Raw genomic sequence first — 17,048 nt, 5'->3', positions numbered from 1 at the left:
GGGTGGAGTATGTGGCAAAGGCAAAGCCCAGGGAAATGGTTTGAAAGGGAAGAGTCATGACATGAGGCGGGGAGGGAAACCTTAAGCCGGCCTCAGGTGTGTAACAATAAATATTAATGGTCTGTGTGATGGTGTTAAACGTGAGTGCTTCAGGATGTTTTTGAATAGGTACAAGATTAACGTAGCTTTTGTGCAGGAGCACAATTTTAAGCTTGGTCGTGAATTAGAGGTGCCTGGGTATCAGGCTTATGTGTTGCCGTCTGAGCGCTTAAAAGGAGGAGTGGGTGTGTTGATCAGGGAGGCGAGCCTGTTTGTATTGCACAGGAAAGAGGGGGGAGAGTATTACGTGTGGAAGGATGGTGGATGGGAGAGAGAGTGGCGTTTGTGTGTGTGTATGCCCCAGCAGAAAGTGACGTGAAAGTGAAGATGGATTTTGTGCGGGAGGAGCTCGTGTACTACCTACGCATGTTACCGTCGGTGGCGATTGTGGGGGGGGGGATTGGAATTGTGTAGTTAAGAGGGCAGACATGGAACCCAGAAGAGCGGGATATTTTTCCTCAGTCTTGGGAGGCCTGTTTAGAGACCTTCAGTTACGTGATGCTTTCGGGGGAGGTCTGTGGGAGGTGGAACATACGTTTATAAGAATGGGATATGCAGCTCGTTTGGACAGGTTATATTTATCTCAGAGGGTTTTGGTAGAGTCTTTTAAAACTATTGAGATGGTGTCTTCCGATCATAGGGCGGTATTAGTGGAGGTGGGGTGGGATGCTTTGGCTCGTAGGCAGGGAAGTTATTGGAAACTGAACACGATGGTTTTGAGGGATAGGGAGGGAGTGGAAGGTTTTGCAGTATTTTGGGAACAGCTCTGGGCAGACAGAAGGACTGAGGAGGATGTGGTAGGATGGTGGGATAGTGTGGCTAAGGTAAGAATACGTCAATTTTATGTGAGGGAGGGTAAACGCATTAATCAATTGCGGTATGATTTGTCAAATTATTTAGAATCTAGATTGCGGGATTGTTACGAGGGGGGGGGCTGTGGCCGGGGTGTACCCGGTGGAGGATATACACATGTTGAAGGGCAGGATAAGGGATTTGCAAGAAGAACGTTTTGCAGCGGTACGTGTACAGGCGGGGTTGGACGAAGTACTATGGGGCGACAAGCCATCGGCTTGTGTGCTGCGAGGACAGAAGGTACGACAGCGAACGACTACAATACCGGGATTGCAAGTCATTTCTTTGGTGGGTGGGTTTAGAGAGGGACAGGTATTATGGGAGACCACGGGGATGAGTGCATATGCAGATAGATGGTTTGAGGAATATGGGAAAAGTAGTGGGGTAGATGGAGAGGTTCTTGGGCAGGTATGTGAGTATGTGCCATGCAAACTGGGGAGGAGTGATCGGGAGGCACTGGGTGGGGTCATTGAGGAGGAGGAAATATGGAGAGCCCTTATGGACATGAGGAAGGGAAAGGGACCCGGGATCGATGGTTTACCAAGCGAATTTTAAGTACAGCACTGGGGTCTGCTTAGGAGTTTCCTAGTAGAGTTAATGAATACCATGAAGGAAGGAGGTAAGATGGGAGAATCACAGGCAACGGCTATGGTGGTGTTGGTCCCGAAGGATAAACAGCAGAGTACCCTTCGGGATTACCGAGCCATTTCGTTGCTTTGTGCTGATTATAAATTGTTCGCGAAAATTCTTGGGAATCGGCTTAAATGTGTTGTGGGGAGGGTCGTGTTTGAGTCTGTTTGGGTTGCCTGGTAGGTCAATGGGCGAGGGCCACGGGATCATAAAGGGGTTCCTGGAGGACATGGAAAGGGGAAGAGGGGCGTTGGTGGCGTTGGATTGGCAAGGGGCTTATGACAGGGTGGAAAGAAAGGCTTTGAAGGATATTCTCCTACGACAGGGGTTTGGCGAAGAAATAGTGGGGTGGGTGGATACGTTGTTCTCAAACGCGAAGGTAAGGGTGCAAATCAATGGGTGTGTGGGGGAGGGGGTCACCATGGAGCGGGGTCTTCGGCAGGGATGTCCATTATCACAACTTTTGTTTGCATGTGTTCAGGATCCCTTTTATAGGATGGTGGAGGATCGTCTAAGGACAGGGGAGGGGATGGTGAGCAGAAGCCTTGGCCTGGTTTGGTGGGCTATGTTGATGATACAACTATTTTGGTGAGTGAGGAGACACGGTTAGGACTTTTGGAGGAAGTTGTACACAATTTTGGGAGAGCTACTGGGATGAAGGTAAATCTGGAAAAGTCAATGATAATGGGGCTGGGAGAGTGGGCAGGGAGATTAGATTGGGGATGTGATGTTGTGCAGCGGAGAACCAAGAGTCTGAAAATCTGTGGTGTCGTTTATGAGGCTGACCTGAGTGCTGCAAGGACTAGCAATTCCAATAGGATGGTGGAACAGGTGCAGCGACGTTTGGGAATGTTGCGACCTCACCATTTAACCCTTAGGCAACGTGCAATCGTCATCAATGTATTACTATATAGTAAAGTCTGGTTTGTTTCGGCTGTGATGCCGTTAACAGGAACGGCGATCACGAGTATTCTTAGAATGGTGTTCAAATTTTTGTGGGGCTCAGGGTGCAACTGGTTGTGAAGGGAGGTAGTGACATTGCCGGTATGTAGGGGAGGGTTAGGTTTGTTGGACTTGAGAAAGCGCGTGAAATGTGTTTTTATTAAGAGGGAAGTGATAAGTGCAGGTGCATGGAGGGGGAGGGGCAGCTAGATAAGGTACATGCTTACCTGAGGAAATGGTATGGAGGAGCGGAAATGAAGGAATGTGAAACAGTGTTACGTACTTTAGTGTTAGCCAGGGAACCGGGAAAAGTAAAGGTGGGAATTTTATGTAAATTGTTAGAGAGACATGTAGTGGCGCCGGTTGAAGGGATCTACCCCATGTATGCATGGGATGTAATATGGCGAAGATTTAGTAAATTAAGGATACGACCTAGGCCGCGTGAGGTTATGTATCGTTTCCTGCATGGGATTTTGCCATCGGGAGCGATGCTCCGAGATAGGAGGGTTATCGAGGGTTGGGGGTGTGGCAGATGCAGTGAGGAAGAGACTGCATATCATGTTGTCTATTTTTGTGAAGGTTTGGAGTGCATCAGGGTATGGATGAATAAGGTTGTGGTGAGGGTGGGGGGTCAAGGTGTGTCGGTATTGCGAGCGATCAGTCTTGATATGAGTGGTGTGGATGAGGGTGTGGTAAGGGGTTTAACATATGTAATCGTGGACTACATATATGTTTTGTGGGGTATGAGGGGGAAGGAGGGTGGGGATGTGCTGAGAAGGACTTTGGCGGCGACGTTTTATCGAACCTTATGTCGCAATAGAGACATTTTTGGGAAAAGGTGGGATGAGGTTTTTTCGAGGGTTATAGAGGCCTAACAATAGGGAATTTATTGGCGTTATAAGGGGTGAGTAGGTTGGTAAAAGGGGGGGGGGGATGTTTCAGGGGTATTCAACGGGCTCACCTTGGGTGCGCAATGATGGGTGATTGGGTGTGATTGGAGGTACTCGTGTGGGACTAGATGAGAGGTTGTGAAAGATTAGCTTAGTTCCCTTGATGGGGAAGGTGTAAATGGCAGTTTAAATATGTAAATTATATAATATGTATATTTTCCTTTGGTAGCGTATTATGTTTCGCTTGTACTTGTCTTGCAATTGAATTTTAAACTTTTCTTGAGAGGATATTCCTTTCACTATGTACCTTGAAGAACCGAGTTATTTTTGCATTTTTGTTACGTGTTCCTGCATCAGATTTAAAGTAATTACCTATTATGTAAACATGTGTGGATAAGGATTAGTTCTCTAGATTAAAATTTTTGTATCTATATTAGTAAGTAATACTAGTTAGGCACGTGCTAGAAGGCACAGCGAAAGCATAGTCTTGTGGAATGTATGTTACGTTATTGGTAAGTTTGTATGTGGCATGTTAGGTGTTATAAGGAGTTTGGAGTTGTTAAGTTACTAAAATCATGATGAACCTTTTGGATAATACTTATTCATGTTCTAGTCTTGGGTTCTTTTAATTATTTACATAGCCTAGTATTGTACCGCTAATGTAGCTTGTGGTGTATTATCTTGTATTTTGAGCGTCAACTTCACGATATGCAATGTTTTGAAAGTTTGTAATTCATGGTTAACATTAATATTTGATATTATATTGGTGGTGTATATTCTTCTACTTATTACAGTGTATGTGTATAGGAATGTAATGTTTCATATCTGTTTTAGTCTGTAAATTTATGTTGTTGTGTCTTGTTCATGCACTACCAACTCTTAGGTAAATACTCATTAAGGTTTTGATGAGGTCAGTGTATGACCATTAATTAGGATAATTAATGTATGTTATTTAGAACGGGGACTGTACATACGGGGGGGGGGTAGAAGTGTCAGCTGTGTCTGCACTGGCAATAATGATTATTGTAAAAGGAGGGTTTGTAGGTTATGTATATGGTTGTGGGTTATGTATATGGTTCTGGGTTATGTATATGGTTGTAATATGGCCATTATCTATGGTGTTCTTTAAATGTACCGGGATTGTGTACTAGAGGTTTTGTAATATCTAGTATGGTTTCTAATTTTATACTCTTATACATTATTGTATTTGTTCTATGTTTTAAATAAAAATATAAAAAAAAATTCTAAGAATTAGCCTTGTAATACCTGTCCTGTTTATACACTAAATTACTACATTACTACTACACATATTTAAGTTAAGTTAGAGACAGTCGTTTAGCTTAAGACAGTAGTTACACTTCCCATAGGCTGGAGGTGCCTTAGGCACCTCCAGCCAACCAGTTTGAGTACCCACGGGGTAGGCTCAGCCGACGGCTGGCCAGTCACATTTCAGCAGTGAGACACGCAGCTCCCCTACACAAACTTTGCGCAGTAATTACATTCGTACACCATGCAGGCAAGGGTCTCATTAACTGGAACAGGCAGTTGTGTAACTCACACAGGTATTCGCAGGTATTCCCCGCCCCCAACACTATCACGTGAATATTGATGAATGCATTCAGGTGCACACATGTGTAGAGGTGGCACTCCCACAACCAGAGATTACCATATCAGCTGCCGGTCACAATCACACTGCCTACTGTGAGGAATAAGGTCACTACCCCATTGATTGAAGTTACCCTGAAGTGGAGCGGCAGCTTCAGACCGAATTTACAACTGAAACAAGGGACCACTAACCCGACTCAAACGTGACTCCACACACACTGCCTTAAATTCCCCACAGTTCAGAGGGTCAACGCAACCGCGGCCCAATTCATGACCAGGTCTCTCCGTAGATTAGATCATGATCAACGAGGCTGTTACTGATGACAGCATGCAAACCGATGTACGAACCACAGCACGGCTGGTCAGTTACTGTCTTTAGGTACTTGTCCAGCACCTTCTTCAAGAGGCAGATGAATAGTCTTGGGCCCATGACACTTACTGTGTTGTCTCTTAGCATACTCATGGCGTCTCTGCTTTTCATTAGGGGAGATTGCACCGCCTATCGAGATTTCTGTTTTCTTAGGAAGTGATTTCTATGTGCAGATTTGGGATTAGACCCTCTCGGATTTACCAAGTATATATTATCCCATACCTTTCTCGCCTGCACTCCAAGGAGTACAGGTACTTTTACTTACAGTGAAAGTTATCTGTATATTCTCCAGGTCTGCAATTTCACCTGCAATATTCCAGCCTAGAGAGAACAAGTGATTTGACGAGAATCATCATCAACTTTGTATCTCTAGTTTTGAAGGTTCTCATTATCCATCCCATCATTTTCCTAACAAATTTGATAGATTGCTGTAATCTGTGAAAGCGAGATTCTCTGATGTTATCACTCTTAGGTTCTTCACATTAGTTTTTCCCTCTATTGTGTAGTTGACTTTTGTTTTATACTCTTATCCAGTTTTTATTTACTAGAGTTTTCCATAGTGGAATAATTAAAATTTGTCTTCATTGAACCATATAATGCTTTCTGATGAACATTTATTAAAGTGGCTAATGTTCGCTTGAAAATTTACAGTGTCCTCGATAGTTGACACTTTCACGCAAATTCTGGTATCATCAGCAAAGAAAGACAAGTTGGTGTGGCTTACATCTCTGTCAGATCTGAGGATAAGGAATAGGATGGGAGCGAGTGCTGTACCTTGTGGAACACAGCTTTTCACTGTAGCTGCCTCAGACTTTACTGTTCACTCGGAGTGTTCTATTTGGCAATATAAACACAAATGCAGTATAATGTGATCCTTTATTGACTACGTTTCGCCCACACAGTGGGCTTTTTCAAGTCACAAACAGAACTACCTGGGGTGGAAGGAACGCGAGTATTTATAGTCCGGCTGAGGTCAGGTGAAGAATGCTGCATCTGATGATGTACCGAGTGGGGTTATAGAGTCTAAAAACTTGGGTAGCTTGGAAAGGAGATTGGATAAGTTTGTGAGCAGACCTTCTACAGTGTTCTTATGTGGGATAGCGATGAAGAAGTTTCTTGGCAAGTGGTTCAGCTATGTTATAGAAGCCACTATTCTGGTTGAAGTTGTCGGATATAGAAATGAGTGATGATTCCAGGATTCTTCGGTATTGAGTGTTGTCTTCTGTGGCGATAAGTCTTGAGTTTCTGTAGTTTATCAAGTGGTTGTGTGAATTACGGTGTTGTACGCAGGCATTCCTTGTGTCGTCAGACCTGCTTGCGTATTGGTGTTCTGAAATACGTGTTTGGAGGTCCCTTGATGTTTCGCCCACGTATAACTTGTTGCAGTCATTACAAGGGATTATGTATACCCCTGCAGAGGATGGAGGCTTGTCCTGCCTACTACTGGTGATGTCCTTGATGGTCGTGGTTGTGGAGGTAGATACTTGGAATGATGTTTTGGCAAAAATGTTGGAAACATGTTTGGCAATGGAGTTGGTGGGAAGGACTATGTATCTCTTCTCGGCAGTGTCTTCTCTGGGTGTGTTGAAGATGTTTAATGCTCGCCGTCTGCAGTCTCTGATGAAATGACGAGGATAGCGATTTCATCGACCTTGTTGAACTATGTGTTGGCTTTACGTGTTTCTCTTTCGAAAATCACCTCTTTCAGCAGACTTTTGGACTACCCATGGGTTCGCCACTCAGTGCAGTCCTGGCGAACCTATACATGGAACATCTAGAAGCCGAACGTTTCTCCACCATTATTCCTTCGTCTGTCACCTGGCTCCGTTATGTTGACGACATTCTCCTCATAACTCCTAAACGCTTCAACGTTCAAGCTCTCCAAGACAAGCTCAACCAGGTCGAGCCTTCAATCCAGTTCACACTTGAAGAAGAAGTCGACAACACTCTTCCTTTCCTTGATGTCCTGCTCTGCAAAGCTGACCACGAACTTCGTTTTAAAGTCTATCGAAAACCCACCAACCAAAACGATCTTCTCCACTTCTACTCTCACCACGACACCAAAACCAAACGTGGTGTAATTATAGGCTTCTTCCTGCGTGCACTCAGAATCTGCAGCAACGAGTTCCTTGAGGAAGAATGCACTATAATTGAACAAATATTTTCTAAACTCCACTATCCTCGTCATTTCATCAGAGACTGCAGACGGCGAGCATTAAACATCTTCAACACACCCAGAGAAGACACTGCCGAGAAGAGATACATAGTCCTTCCCACCAACTCCATTGCCAAACATGTTTCCAACATTTTTGCCAAAACATCATTCCAAGTATCTACCTCCACAACCACGACCATCAAGGACATCACCAGTAGTAGGCAGGACAAGCCTCCATCCTCTGCAGGGGTATACATAATCCCTTGTAATGACTGCAACAAGTTATACGTGGGCGAAACATCAAGGGACCTCCAAACACGTATTTCAGAACACCAATACGCAAGCAGGTCTGACGACACAAGGAATGCCTGCGTACAACACCGTAATTCACACAACCACTTGATAAACTACAGAAACTCAAGACTTATCGCCACAGAAGACAACACTCAATACCGAAGAATCCTGGAATCATCACTCATTTCTATATCCGACAACTTCAACCAGAATAGTGGCTTCTATAACATAGCTGAACCACTTGCCAAGAAACTTCTTCATCGCTATCCCACATAAGAACACTGTAGAAAGTCTGCTCACAAACTTATCCAATCTCCTTTCCAAGCTACCCAAGTTTTTAGACTCTACAACCCAACTCGGTACATCATCAGATGCAGCATTCTTCACCTGACCTCAGCCGGACTATAAATACTCGCGTTCCTTCCACCCCAGGTAGTTCTGTTTGTGACTTGAAAAAGCCCACTGTGTGGGCGAAACGTAGTCAATAAAGGATCACATTATACTGCATTTGTGTTTATATTGCCATTGTGTCGGTATTTTATACCATTTATTTCCAGAGTGTTCTATTTGTTAGGAAGTTATATATCCATCTAAACACTTTTCCTGTTAATTCTTCATGCATTTTGTGTGCTATTACACTATGATCACATTTGTCGAAGTATACATCATCATCATTTTGTATGTCTTGCAGAGCATTCAAGATGATATCATAAATAACAAAAAAAGGCTCAATACCGGAACGATACACAAATAACCCGCACATAAAAGAGAGAAGCTTATGACGACGTTTCGGTCCGACTTGGACCATTTAAGATGATATCATAGTTTTCCAGTCGATGTGAGAGGCAAGAACAACCTGCCCGATACTGTCCTGGGTTGTACAATTTTTTTTTATATTTTATTTAAAAGCATCAAGTACAACAGTTCACGTACAGAAAACAGAATAACACTCCACTAATAAAGGAAATGTTTTTTTTTTTACTATTCTATCATGTAACATGGAACCAGTTGAAAGCCAATCCAGCCCACTTCCAATCATTATGAACACCCATAGGTTTATGGGTCATAAGGACTAACTCGGTATAGCCCTGACATACACAAGACAATCTAAACACCTACCCATTGGAAACTTTAAAAAAAAAAAAAGGTTTACATTAACACATAATGAAATCAGGCCGTAAATTCCAGTATTCAACCATTACTGGTAAAGAACTTAAGTAACAATGTTACAATAGAATATAGAATTACTAAAACAATAACCTCCATGAAAATTGAAAATGAATCATGGTATTCTTTTATTTTTTGTTTTCTTTTTTAATTGAAAGCAAAATATGCCAAAAAGCCCCTAATAATGAACGTAAGACTTTGCAGAACTAGAAGGTATGATCATATGCAAATGTAAACCAAAAACACCAAAGATCCACAAAAGTTTACCTTTGTCTGTATACAATGATATTGGTAAAAGGTGCGTAAGTATACATCAACGGACTATATATATACACCATAAGTGAAAAAAAAAATTACAATGTGATATCCCTGGGTGACAAAGCAGCTTGAGTGCCCATGGTTACAATATATGACATATATGTCCCCCCCCCCCACAGCGGTGACCGTTACTACATACACAAAACAAGAAGGTGAGACCCTTCAAAGACCTGACATAATAGGCAATAACCCAGGAGATAACTATGGAACTTTTGGCACTCTTAGGACGCTGAAACTTTGTGCTCGTCATCAGAGAGGTGAACAACAAACCTCATGGGGTAGTCGTTACACAAAATTTTCATTACTCGCCAAAAAAGAATGCTATCAAAATTCCCCTAAAAAGGCCAGTATAACCTACTGTTAACGGTAATTTCAGCATGACATATGCTTGCATATAACTAAACAATTACCCAATGGGAATCCCGAGAAAGACCGAACAAATACATTTAGTGGTAATTTATAAAGTTGCCATCAGCCATACTTGAAACACTTGTAAACATTCAGATTTTTCTATTGGCTTGGTCAGTTCATTAACTTTGAAAAGGATACCATTAACCTATTGTCACTCACTGGACTAGAGAACCTCTTGTATATAAACAGTCACTTGCAAAGGTTGAAACATATTCCAAAATATTGCCTTTTATCTGAGTTATCGAGATGCAATGCCCAATTTAGATTAATCCAAGATCTCAGTTCACACATCGCCACATTCTTACTCAGTGCACGTAACCAACCATAATACATACACGCAACTCACTAAAACCCTTCCCCACCCTCAAGTCCTGAACATACCGTTTGGTGCTACCACAGGAGAGTCCAGCCCCTCGTTGCCTTACCCTACTCCCAGGTGCAGCAACCTTTGAACTGTAAGACTCCGATAGCTTGCAGGAAAACTGTTATCCCACCTCCTACCATATATGAGTTTATTTCTACAAGACGTTCTGTAGATGCCTGCCGCAGTCGCCCTGGCCCTAATTGATCCCCCGGTTTCCCACATACCCTACGAGATATAGATGAAATCAGCCACCACGTACATTATTGCTCTTCATACGTCCCATGACATTCCTCTAACGTTCAATGTTAAGGCCCATAGGGTTGAGATACTTCCCTACTAAGAAAACCGAAAATCCTCCCCAACCACGAACGAACATATTCTAAGGTATCACAAAAGTAGACCGTATGAAAAGCTGTTTTTTCCAGACCGCAACGTAAGCACTCCGCCTCTCTTACCAAACCCATCCTACTTAAGACCGTTGTTGATGCTAAAATCCCCATGACAAATCTGTACACTAATTCACGAACCCTTGGTGCCAACTTAAATTTACAAAACCCGTCCCATATTTCCCCTCGATTATACAGCAGAAAAACAGACAACCCTGCACGATTTCCCTACGGCAACATATGTGGACCAGTTGCCCCACCCAGATCCGTTGCGCGTTTCTCAACTTTAACAACTAATGCAACATGTCCTCACACTCAATCCCCTGCCACCCCACCATTTGTGCATTTCTACCATTACCTGACCCACCCGGATGCCCCTCTCACCGCCCGCCCTGAGGAACCGCTGCTTTACATAGATGGCCTTCACCCGTGGCCCCAAAGCCAAGAGACCTAAACCCCCACGACAAACATGAGTCATGACAACCTCCCGACTTAACCAAGCTCTCCCAAAACCCCAAACATAACGTAAGACCCTCCTTTGCAGTTCCTGAATATCCACGTCTCTTAAAGGGTACACCCCAGCCACACCCCATACCTTACTATAAACAAGTGTATTAACCACCACTGCCCTCTGTTGCAATGATACATCCCCAGCTCTAAACCCCCGAAGTTGTTCCTGGAGTCACCTGGAGTTTACCTGGAGAGAGTTCCGGGGGTCAACGCCCCCGCGGCCCGGTCTGTGACCAGGCCTCCTGGTGGATCAGAGCCTGATCAACCAGGCTGTTACTGCTGGCTGCACGCAAACCAACGTACGAGCCACAGCCCGGCTGGTCAGGAACTACTTTAGGCGCTTGTCCAGTGCCAGCTTGAAGACTGCCAGGGGTCTGTTGGTAATCCCCCTTATGTATGCTGGGAATCAGTTGAACAGTCTCGGGCCCCTGACACTTATTGTATGGTCTCTTAACGTGCTAGTGACACCCCAAAGCCTTGTTTACCACCAATTCAGAATTTACCCTTCGTCCCTCCCTCTCATCCGCCATGCACATGATACCATATATTTCAAGTTGCGCCACTACTGACCACCCATACCTTTCGCCCGAACCCCCCCTCCCCACCCACGTACCCACCTCCAATAATTTCGATTTCTCCCTGTTGACGCACATGCCAGTCTCTGCCCCAAAAAACTCAACAACCCATCCCACGGTCTGCAAGTCTTCCTCTCCTTTTAACAAAATCGTGGTATCATCTATGTACCCAACCACACGTGCTTCACGGTCACTGCCCAGCGTCCCACGCCCCAAACCACCATCCACCAGTTCATAAAAGGGGTTTTGCATACAAGCAAAAAGTAGCTGGGAGAGGGGGCACCCCAGCCTCGAACCCTGTTCTATACGTACCGGCTGCCCCAACTTACCGTTTACCTGTACTGGTACCATTGCCGAGGCATACAAAGTATCAACCCATCTTACAACCCCCTCTCCAAAACCCTGCTTCAATAAAATAAGCCTCAATAAATCCCTATCAACACAGTAATAAGCATTTTGCCAGTCAAGCCCGAGGACACCCCTCCTTGACATTCCCCCCAAAACTCCCTAATAGGTGCATGTCCTTCCCTGATGTTCCTACCTGGTATGTCCAGCTGTCCCTCGTGAACAACCGACCCCATGACCTTCCTCATCCTATTTCCCAAGACTTTTGCAAAGATTTTATATTCTGAACACATAAGAGATATTGCTCTATATGCACTCAGACCCCTCCCTCCACCTTTTTTGGTCACCAACACAACTACCCCCATACTCTGTGTCACACCCAACCTCCCCTCAGTGAGCATGCAATTCAATACATCAACCAGTGCTTAATACTTCCCCAATGCGCCCTATAAAATTCATTCGAAATGCCATCTATACCTGGTGCTTTTCCTTTACACATCTTAAAAATCGCCTCCTCTACCTCCCCACCAGGCCACCCGCATGAACTCTCCCTATGCCCCGCCGAAGCTTTTCCCCAAACCAAAGAACAGCATAAAAACTTATGCTCTCTGTGGTGGGGAGTATCTGACCCGGCAGGTAACCACCCAAACCTGTGCATACTTCCAATTGCAAAAGGGATGTTGCCTTTTGTCTGACCCTAAATTTTCGCAAGACACAACCCGAAGGTTTGTCTCCCCATAGCACCTCTTCCATACCCGCCCTGACTCTAACCGCATTGAAACGCTCATTGTGAATTTCTGCAAGTTGACTACGGAGATATTCACTGTCGCCATACCTACTACTCCCGTCCCCACATAATAATCATTCAGTTGCCCCTCCAGATAATTTTACAGCTCATACCTCCACCTCGCCTCCTCCCTTCCCCAACGCCTATGGTAATTCGCTATCCCGGGCTTGGCACTCGTTTCCCACCATTCTAACAAACATTCACCTGCCCTCCGAGCTTCCCAGAGATTTGTCCACCAATCCTGAAAAGTGGACCCCTCCCCCTCTCCCTCCAAGAGCTGCACATTCAGTTTCCAATAACCTGGATAAAGCCGGATCATCCCATCCCAGTCCTAGCCCACTAGCACTGCACGACGGCCTGAAAACCCCACATCAAAGATTTGAACACGCCCTACCCGAATTCCTTGCGTTACATACAGTCTATCCAGACGAGCCGTATAGCCTCTTCGTATGAACGTATGTTCCACCCCCCACCCTCCCCGCCCTACCACGTCATTGACTCCTACATCCCCCAGCAGATTCCATAAGACAGGCAAAACGCACCCAGCCCCCCTCGGCTCAACGTCGCCATTTTGTATAACGCAATTCCAATCCCTACCCATGACCATTATTAAAAGCAAGCCCCAAGTGTGATACATTAAATCATTCCTCACGAAATCCACTTTAACTTTTGTGTTGTTTTCCACAGGTATATAAACTCCAATAAAACAAACTCTAACCCCACCCCAATACCCATCCACCCTTCCCACCCTCCCACCTCCCCCCTCCTCCCATCCAAAGACATGCCAAAGGCTGGACTTCTTCACCGCTATAGCCACTCCACCCTTAAATTTTAAAGAATTACTTACATTCGGTAGCCTTTTAACCATAACTCTATACTAGACCTGTAATTGTGTTCATGTATAAAACATACATCCACAGCGTAACGTCGTAAAAACCACTCCATCCATACACAGTTAACCTCCGCCCGCAGGCCATTGGCATTGATGGTTACATACTTGAATTTACAAAAATGGTGGCTTTCCTCTATGTTTGCGGGTCTTTCCCTTTCTCACTCGTACATTACACTGACCTTCTTTGGCATTCGACTTCTCAAGACCCCCCCATGCCCTACCCATATGCTGGGCACATACGACTACCCTTTCCGTGAGAGGCGCCACAGCCACTTTCGTCCACATGCCACCATCCACATGCATCTCCTCGCCAGACGAAGCCTCCTGGTGGACCTCCACCACCACCCCATGCGTCCGTGCCATCGTGGTTTCGTCCTGTTCCTCACATTCAGCGATTCCTCCGTCGCCAACTCACAACACTTCGGTGAAACAACAGGACCATGCTCTGTCCCATCCAGGAGGTCGTGCAGAAAGTCCTCCAGCAACCTCTCCTGTGTGAAATCCACAGGCCCCACAGAAAGTGCGGGTGTGGTTGTGGCATCCACTGACAGGGTGGCACACATCGTAGACTGCGTTTCCTTTTATTGCATCTCTTCACTCCAAAGCTTGGTACCTTACCCAGCCGAGGGACCAGACTCAGGCTCGAAGGCCTCAGCTTGTAGACCCACAGGTGAAGGTTCCCGGGTGTTGACAACCAGGCGATGGGAGCACTGAGCAGCCATATGGTCATATGAGTTGCATAACCTGCATGTATTCCATTGGCCTGTGTAGTGAACAAACACCTGCGTCCTGTATGTCTCCAGACGTACGTAAAATGGAATTGGCTCTTTTAACGTCATCTTGATGGTGAAGGAGCCCTCGTATGGGCCTTTCTCCACACTCCCTTGGCTGCTGCATGCACCGTTCCGTATATGTCTAAAACTTCCCGAAGATCGTACCCCTCAGCCTCGAAAGGCACGTTCCTCACCTTGACCCAGGTAACATATGTGGAGATGTCATGTAGACAAACCTCTACAGCTGAATTCACCACCATTCTTCTTTCTTGAAAAACTTGCACAATCTTTGTGTAAAAGCCGGCAATTGCGAATTTCCCAAATATCCTCAACATCTCATCGAGAGCTACACCATATAATTCCTCGTTGGGGATGCCGTAGACATCGCGAATAATGCACGGCATTAATACATTCATCGTAGCACTACTGAGGGATCCACGGATGAACTCAACACAGACCGTGTTTACTCTCCGACCTTGACGGTTCGCCATCTTGCATATTGTAGTACACGGGCCGCCACCAAGTGTATGCAGGAGCAGGCTCAGAAAGCATCCTCCCAGCCCTCAGGTTGAGAGACGAATGCTTGTGCAATTGATGGGTATGAAAGTGGTTAACGATCTAGCTTCTTAGAACCCTTCCAAAAAATTTTGTGAGGGAGGCAGGGGGACGTTAATGCTATCATCTGTAATCCTTTGCAATTACTTTACTGCCACCTTTGTGGAGTGAGTTTATGTCTACTGCTTTTAATGACTGTGGGATAACCCCTGTGTCCATCATCCCACTTCATAGAATATTTAAGGCACATGAATGGGGTTTCTTGCAGTTCTTGATGAACACGGAGTCCCAAGAGTCTGATTGAGTGAATGGGCATGTCCTTTATTACTTTTTCAAAGTCCTGTAGTGTTAGGACAATATCAGAAATTCTTCAGTTAACCAAGTTTTGAGTCTTGGTCATTAAAAATTCGTCGACACTTAATCTGACTAATGCTCACTAAACACTGAGCCATATTGACACTTCAGTATCTAGCTCATTTATTTGTTGTCATCTGTGTAAGTCCCATCGATGTTGTTTAAGCAAGGGCCCAGTACTGGATGTTGTTTAAGCAAGGGCCCAGTACTGGATGTGGCTTTTGTCCTAGATTTGGCATGGTAAAATAAATATTTTGTTTTTGTTTTTTAATTTCATTTACGGCTTTAAGTTTTGCTTGTGTTTCTTGGCTCCTGTATGAGTCCGTAAACTTGAGTTCGATTTTTTCAATTTCTCTGGCCAGTGCCTCCTTCCGTATTTCAAATATTTTGGCCTCTTTCAGAAGCTCTGTGATTCTTTGTTTTCACCTTTAGAGTAAGCATCTCTCCCTTTCTAGTTTATATCTTCTCTTTTCTTAGGGAAATGTGCTTTGAGCATACCTCAAGTGCCACAGAGTTAATTCTTTCCAGAAAAGGGTTTGGATCCGTGTTTTTTAAGGATATCTTCCAATTTGTTTCGTTTAGAACATGTTTAATGTGATCCCACTATCTGTTCCTATTACTGAAGATGAATTTGGTGAAGGTACCCTTGTAACTGGCCTCATTTTAATGAAAAGTATTGAAAATTATGGCAATCATTTGGATCGCCTCTGTAAAAGAAAACTTACCTATGTGACATTGGCATCGGTCTATAAAATACCCACCTGTGTGACGTGGGCTCTGGAGACAATATGTAGGTTGCCTCGGTCGAGTGCAGGACGGAGGTAAGACTGCGCCACTGAAGACCTGCCTCCATCAACTTGTGTCATGTCAGCTACAGAGAATCCTGAAAACCAGATTTTATATTAGAAACTACGTGATTCCTGAAACCCAGGGGTTATATGACACTAGATTAATCCTGAAATCCAGGGGTTATATGATACTAGATAAATCCTAGAATCCAAGGGTTATATGACACTAGATTAATCCTGAAATCCAGGGGTTATATGATACTAGATAAATCCTAGAATCCAAGGGTTATATGACACTAGATTAATCCTGAAATCCAGGGGTTATATGATACTAGATAAATCCTAGAATCCAAGGGTTATATGACACTAGATGAATCTTGAAATCCAGGGGTTATATGATTCTAGATAAATCCTAGAATCCAAGGGTTATATGACACTAGATTAATCCTGAAATCCAGGGGTTATATGATTCTAGATAAATCCTAGAATCCAAGGGTTATATGACACTAGATGAATCTTGAAATCCAGGGGTTATATGCCACTTCAAATCATACCTACAAAATAAGTATAAAATAGTTACAGATTAGATCACAGAATCATAAATATAAACAAAATATAGAAGAATCTTAAAAACAAAATCGTGACTTTAGTTTTTGCTTACCTATCTGTTCTGGCCCGTTGGCGTCAATGACACTGTAGCCTAGTTCTTGTCCAGCCTTGAGGTAGCCAGCGAGGAGCGGCGCTCCCCACCGCTTGTCATCCACTGACAGCGGCCCCCCTCGACCGTGGTACTCGGCTAAGGAAAAGGTACAGGGTGAGGCAGGGGTACAGGGTGAGGCAGGAGTACAGGGTGGGACAGGGCACAGGGTGAGACAGGGCTCAGGGTAGAACAGGGCTCAGGGTGAGACAGGGTTTTATAATTGTTAAAGTCTATCGACAGCGACCCCAATGGAAATAAGTCATTTTAACTTTTTTGGGGAGTATTT

General features: G+C 44.5%; 1 protein-coding gene across 1 annotated transcript in view; it reads right to left on the bottom strand.

Annotated features, from left to right (window-relative positions):
• The window catches only part of LOC128692552 (glucose dehydrogenase [FAD, quinone]-like), a 152,226-nt gene that overhangs the window by 50,114 nt on the left and 85,064 nt on the right, over positions 1 to 17,048 (bottom strand). Inside the window, exons 5-6 of the mRNA XM_053781700.2 lie at positions 16,724 to 16,858; positions 16,036 to 16,157 (exon numbers count right to left, since the gene is read on the bottom strand). Of these exons, the coding sequence (XP_053637675.2) occupies positions 16,036 to 16,157; positions 16,724 to 16,858 (257 nt within the window). The remainder of the gene's footprint in view (positions 1 to 16,035; positions 16,158 to 16,723; positions 16,859 to 17,048) is intronic.

Source organism: Cherax quadricarinatus, chromosome 30, assembly GCF_038502225.1.
Source record: "Cherax quadricarinatus isolate ZL_2023a chromosome 30, ASM3850222v1, whole genome shotgun sequence".
NCBI lineage: Eukaryota > Metazoa > Arthropoda > Malacostraca > Decapoda > Parastacidae > Cherax > Cherax quadricarinatus.
Note: the sequence above shows the minus strand (reverse complement) of the source record. Positions and strands in the feature narration are given on the sequence as shown.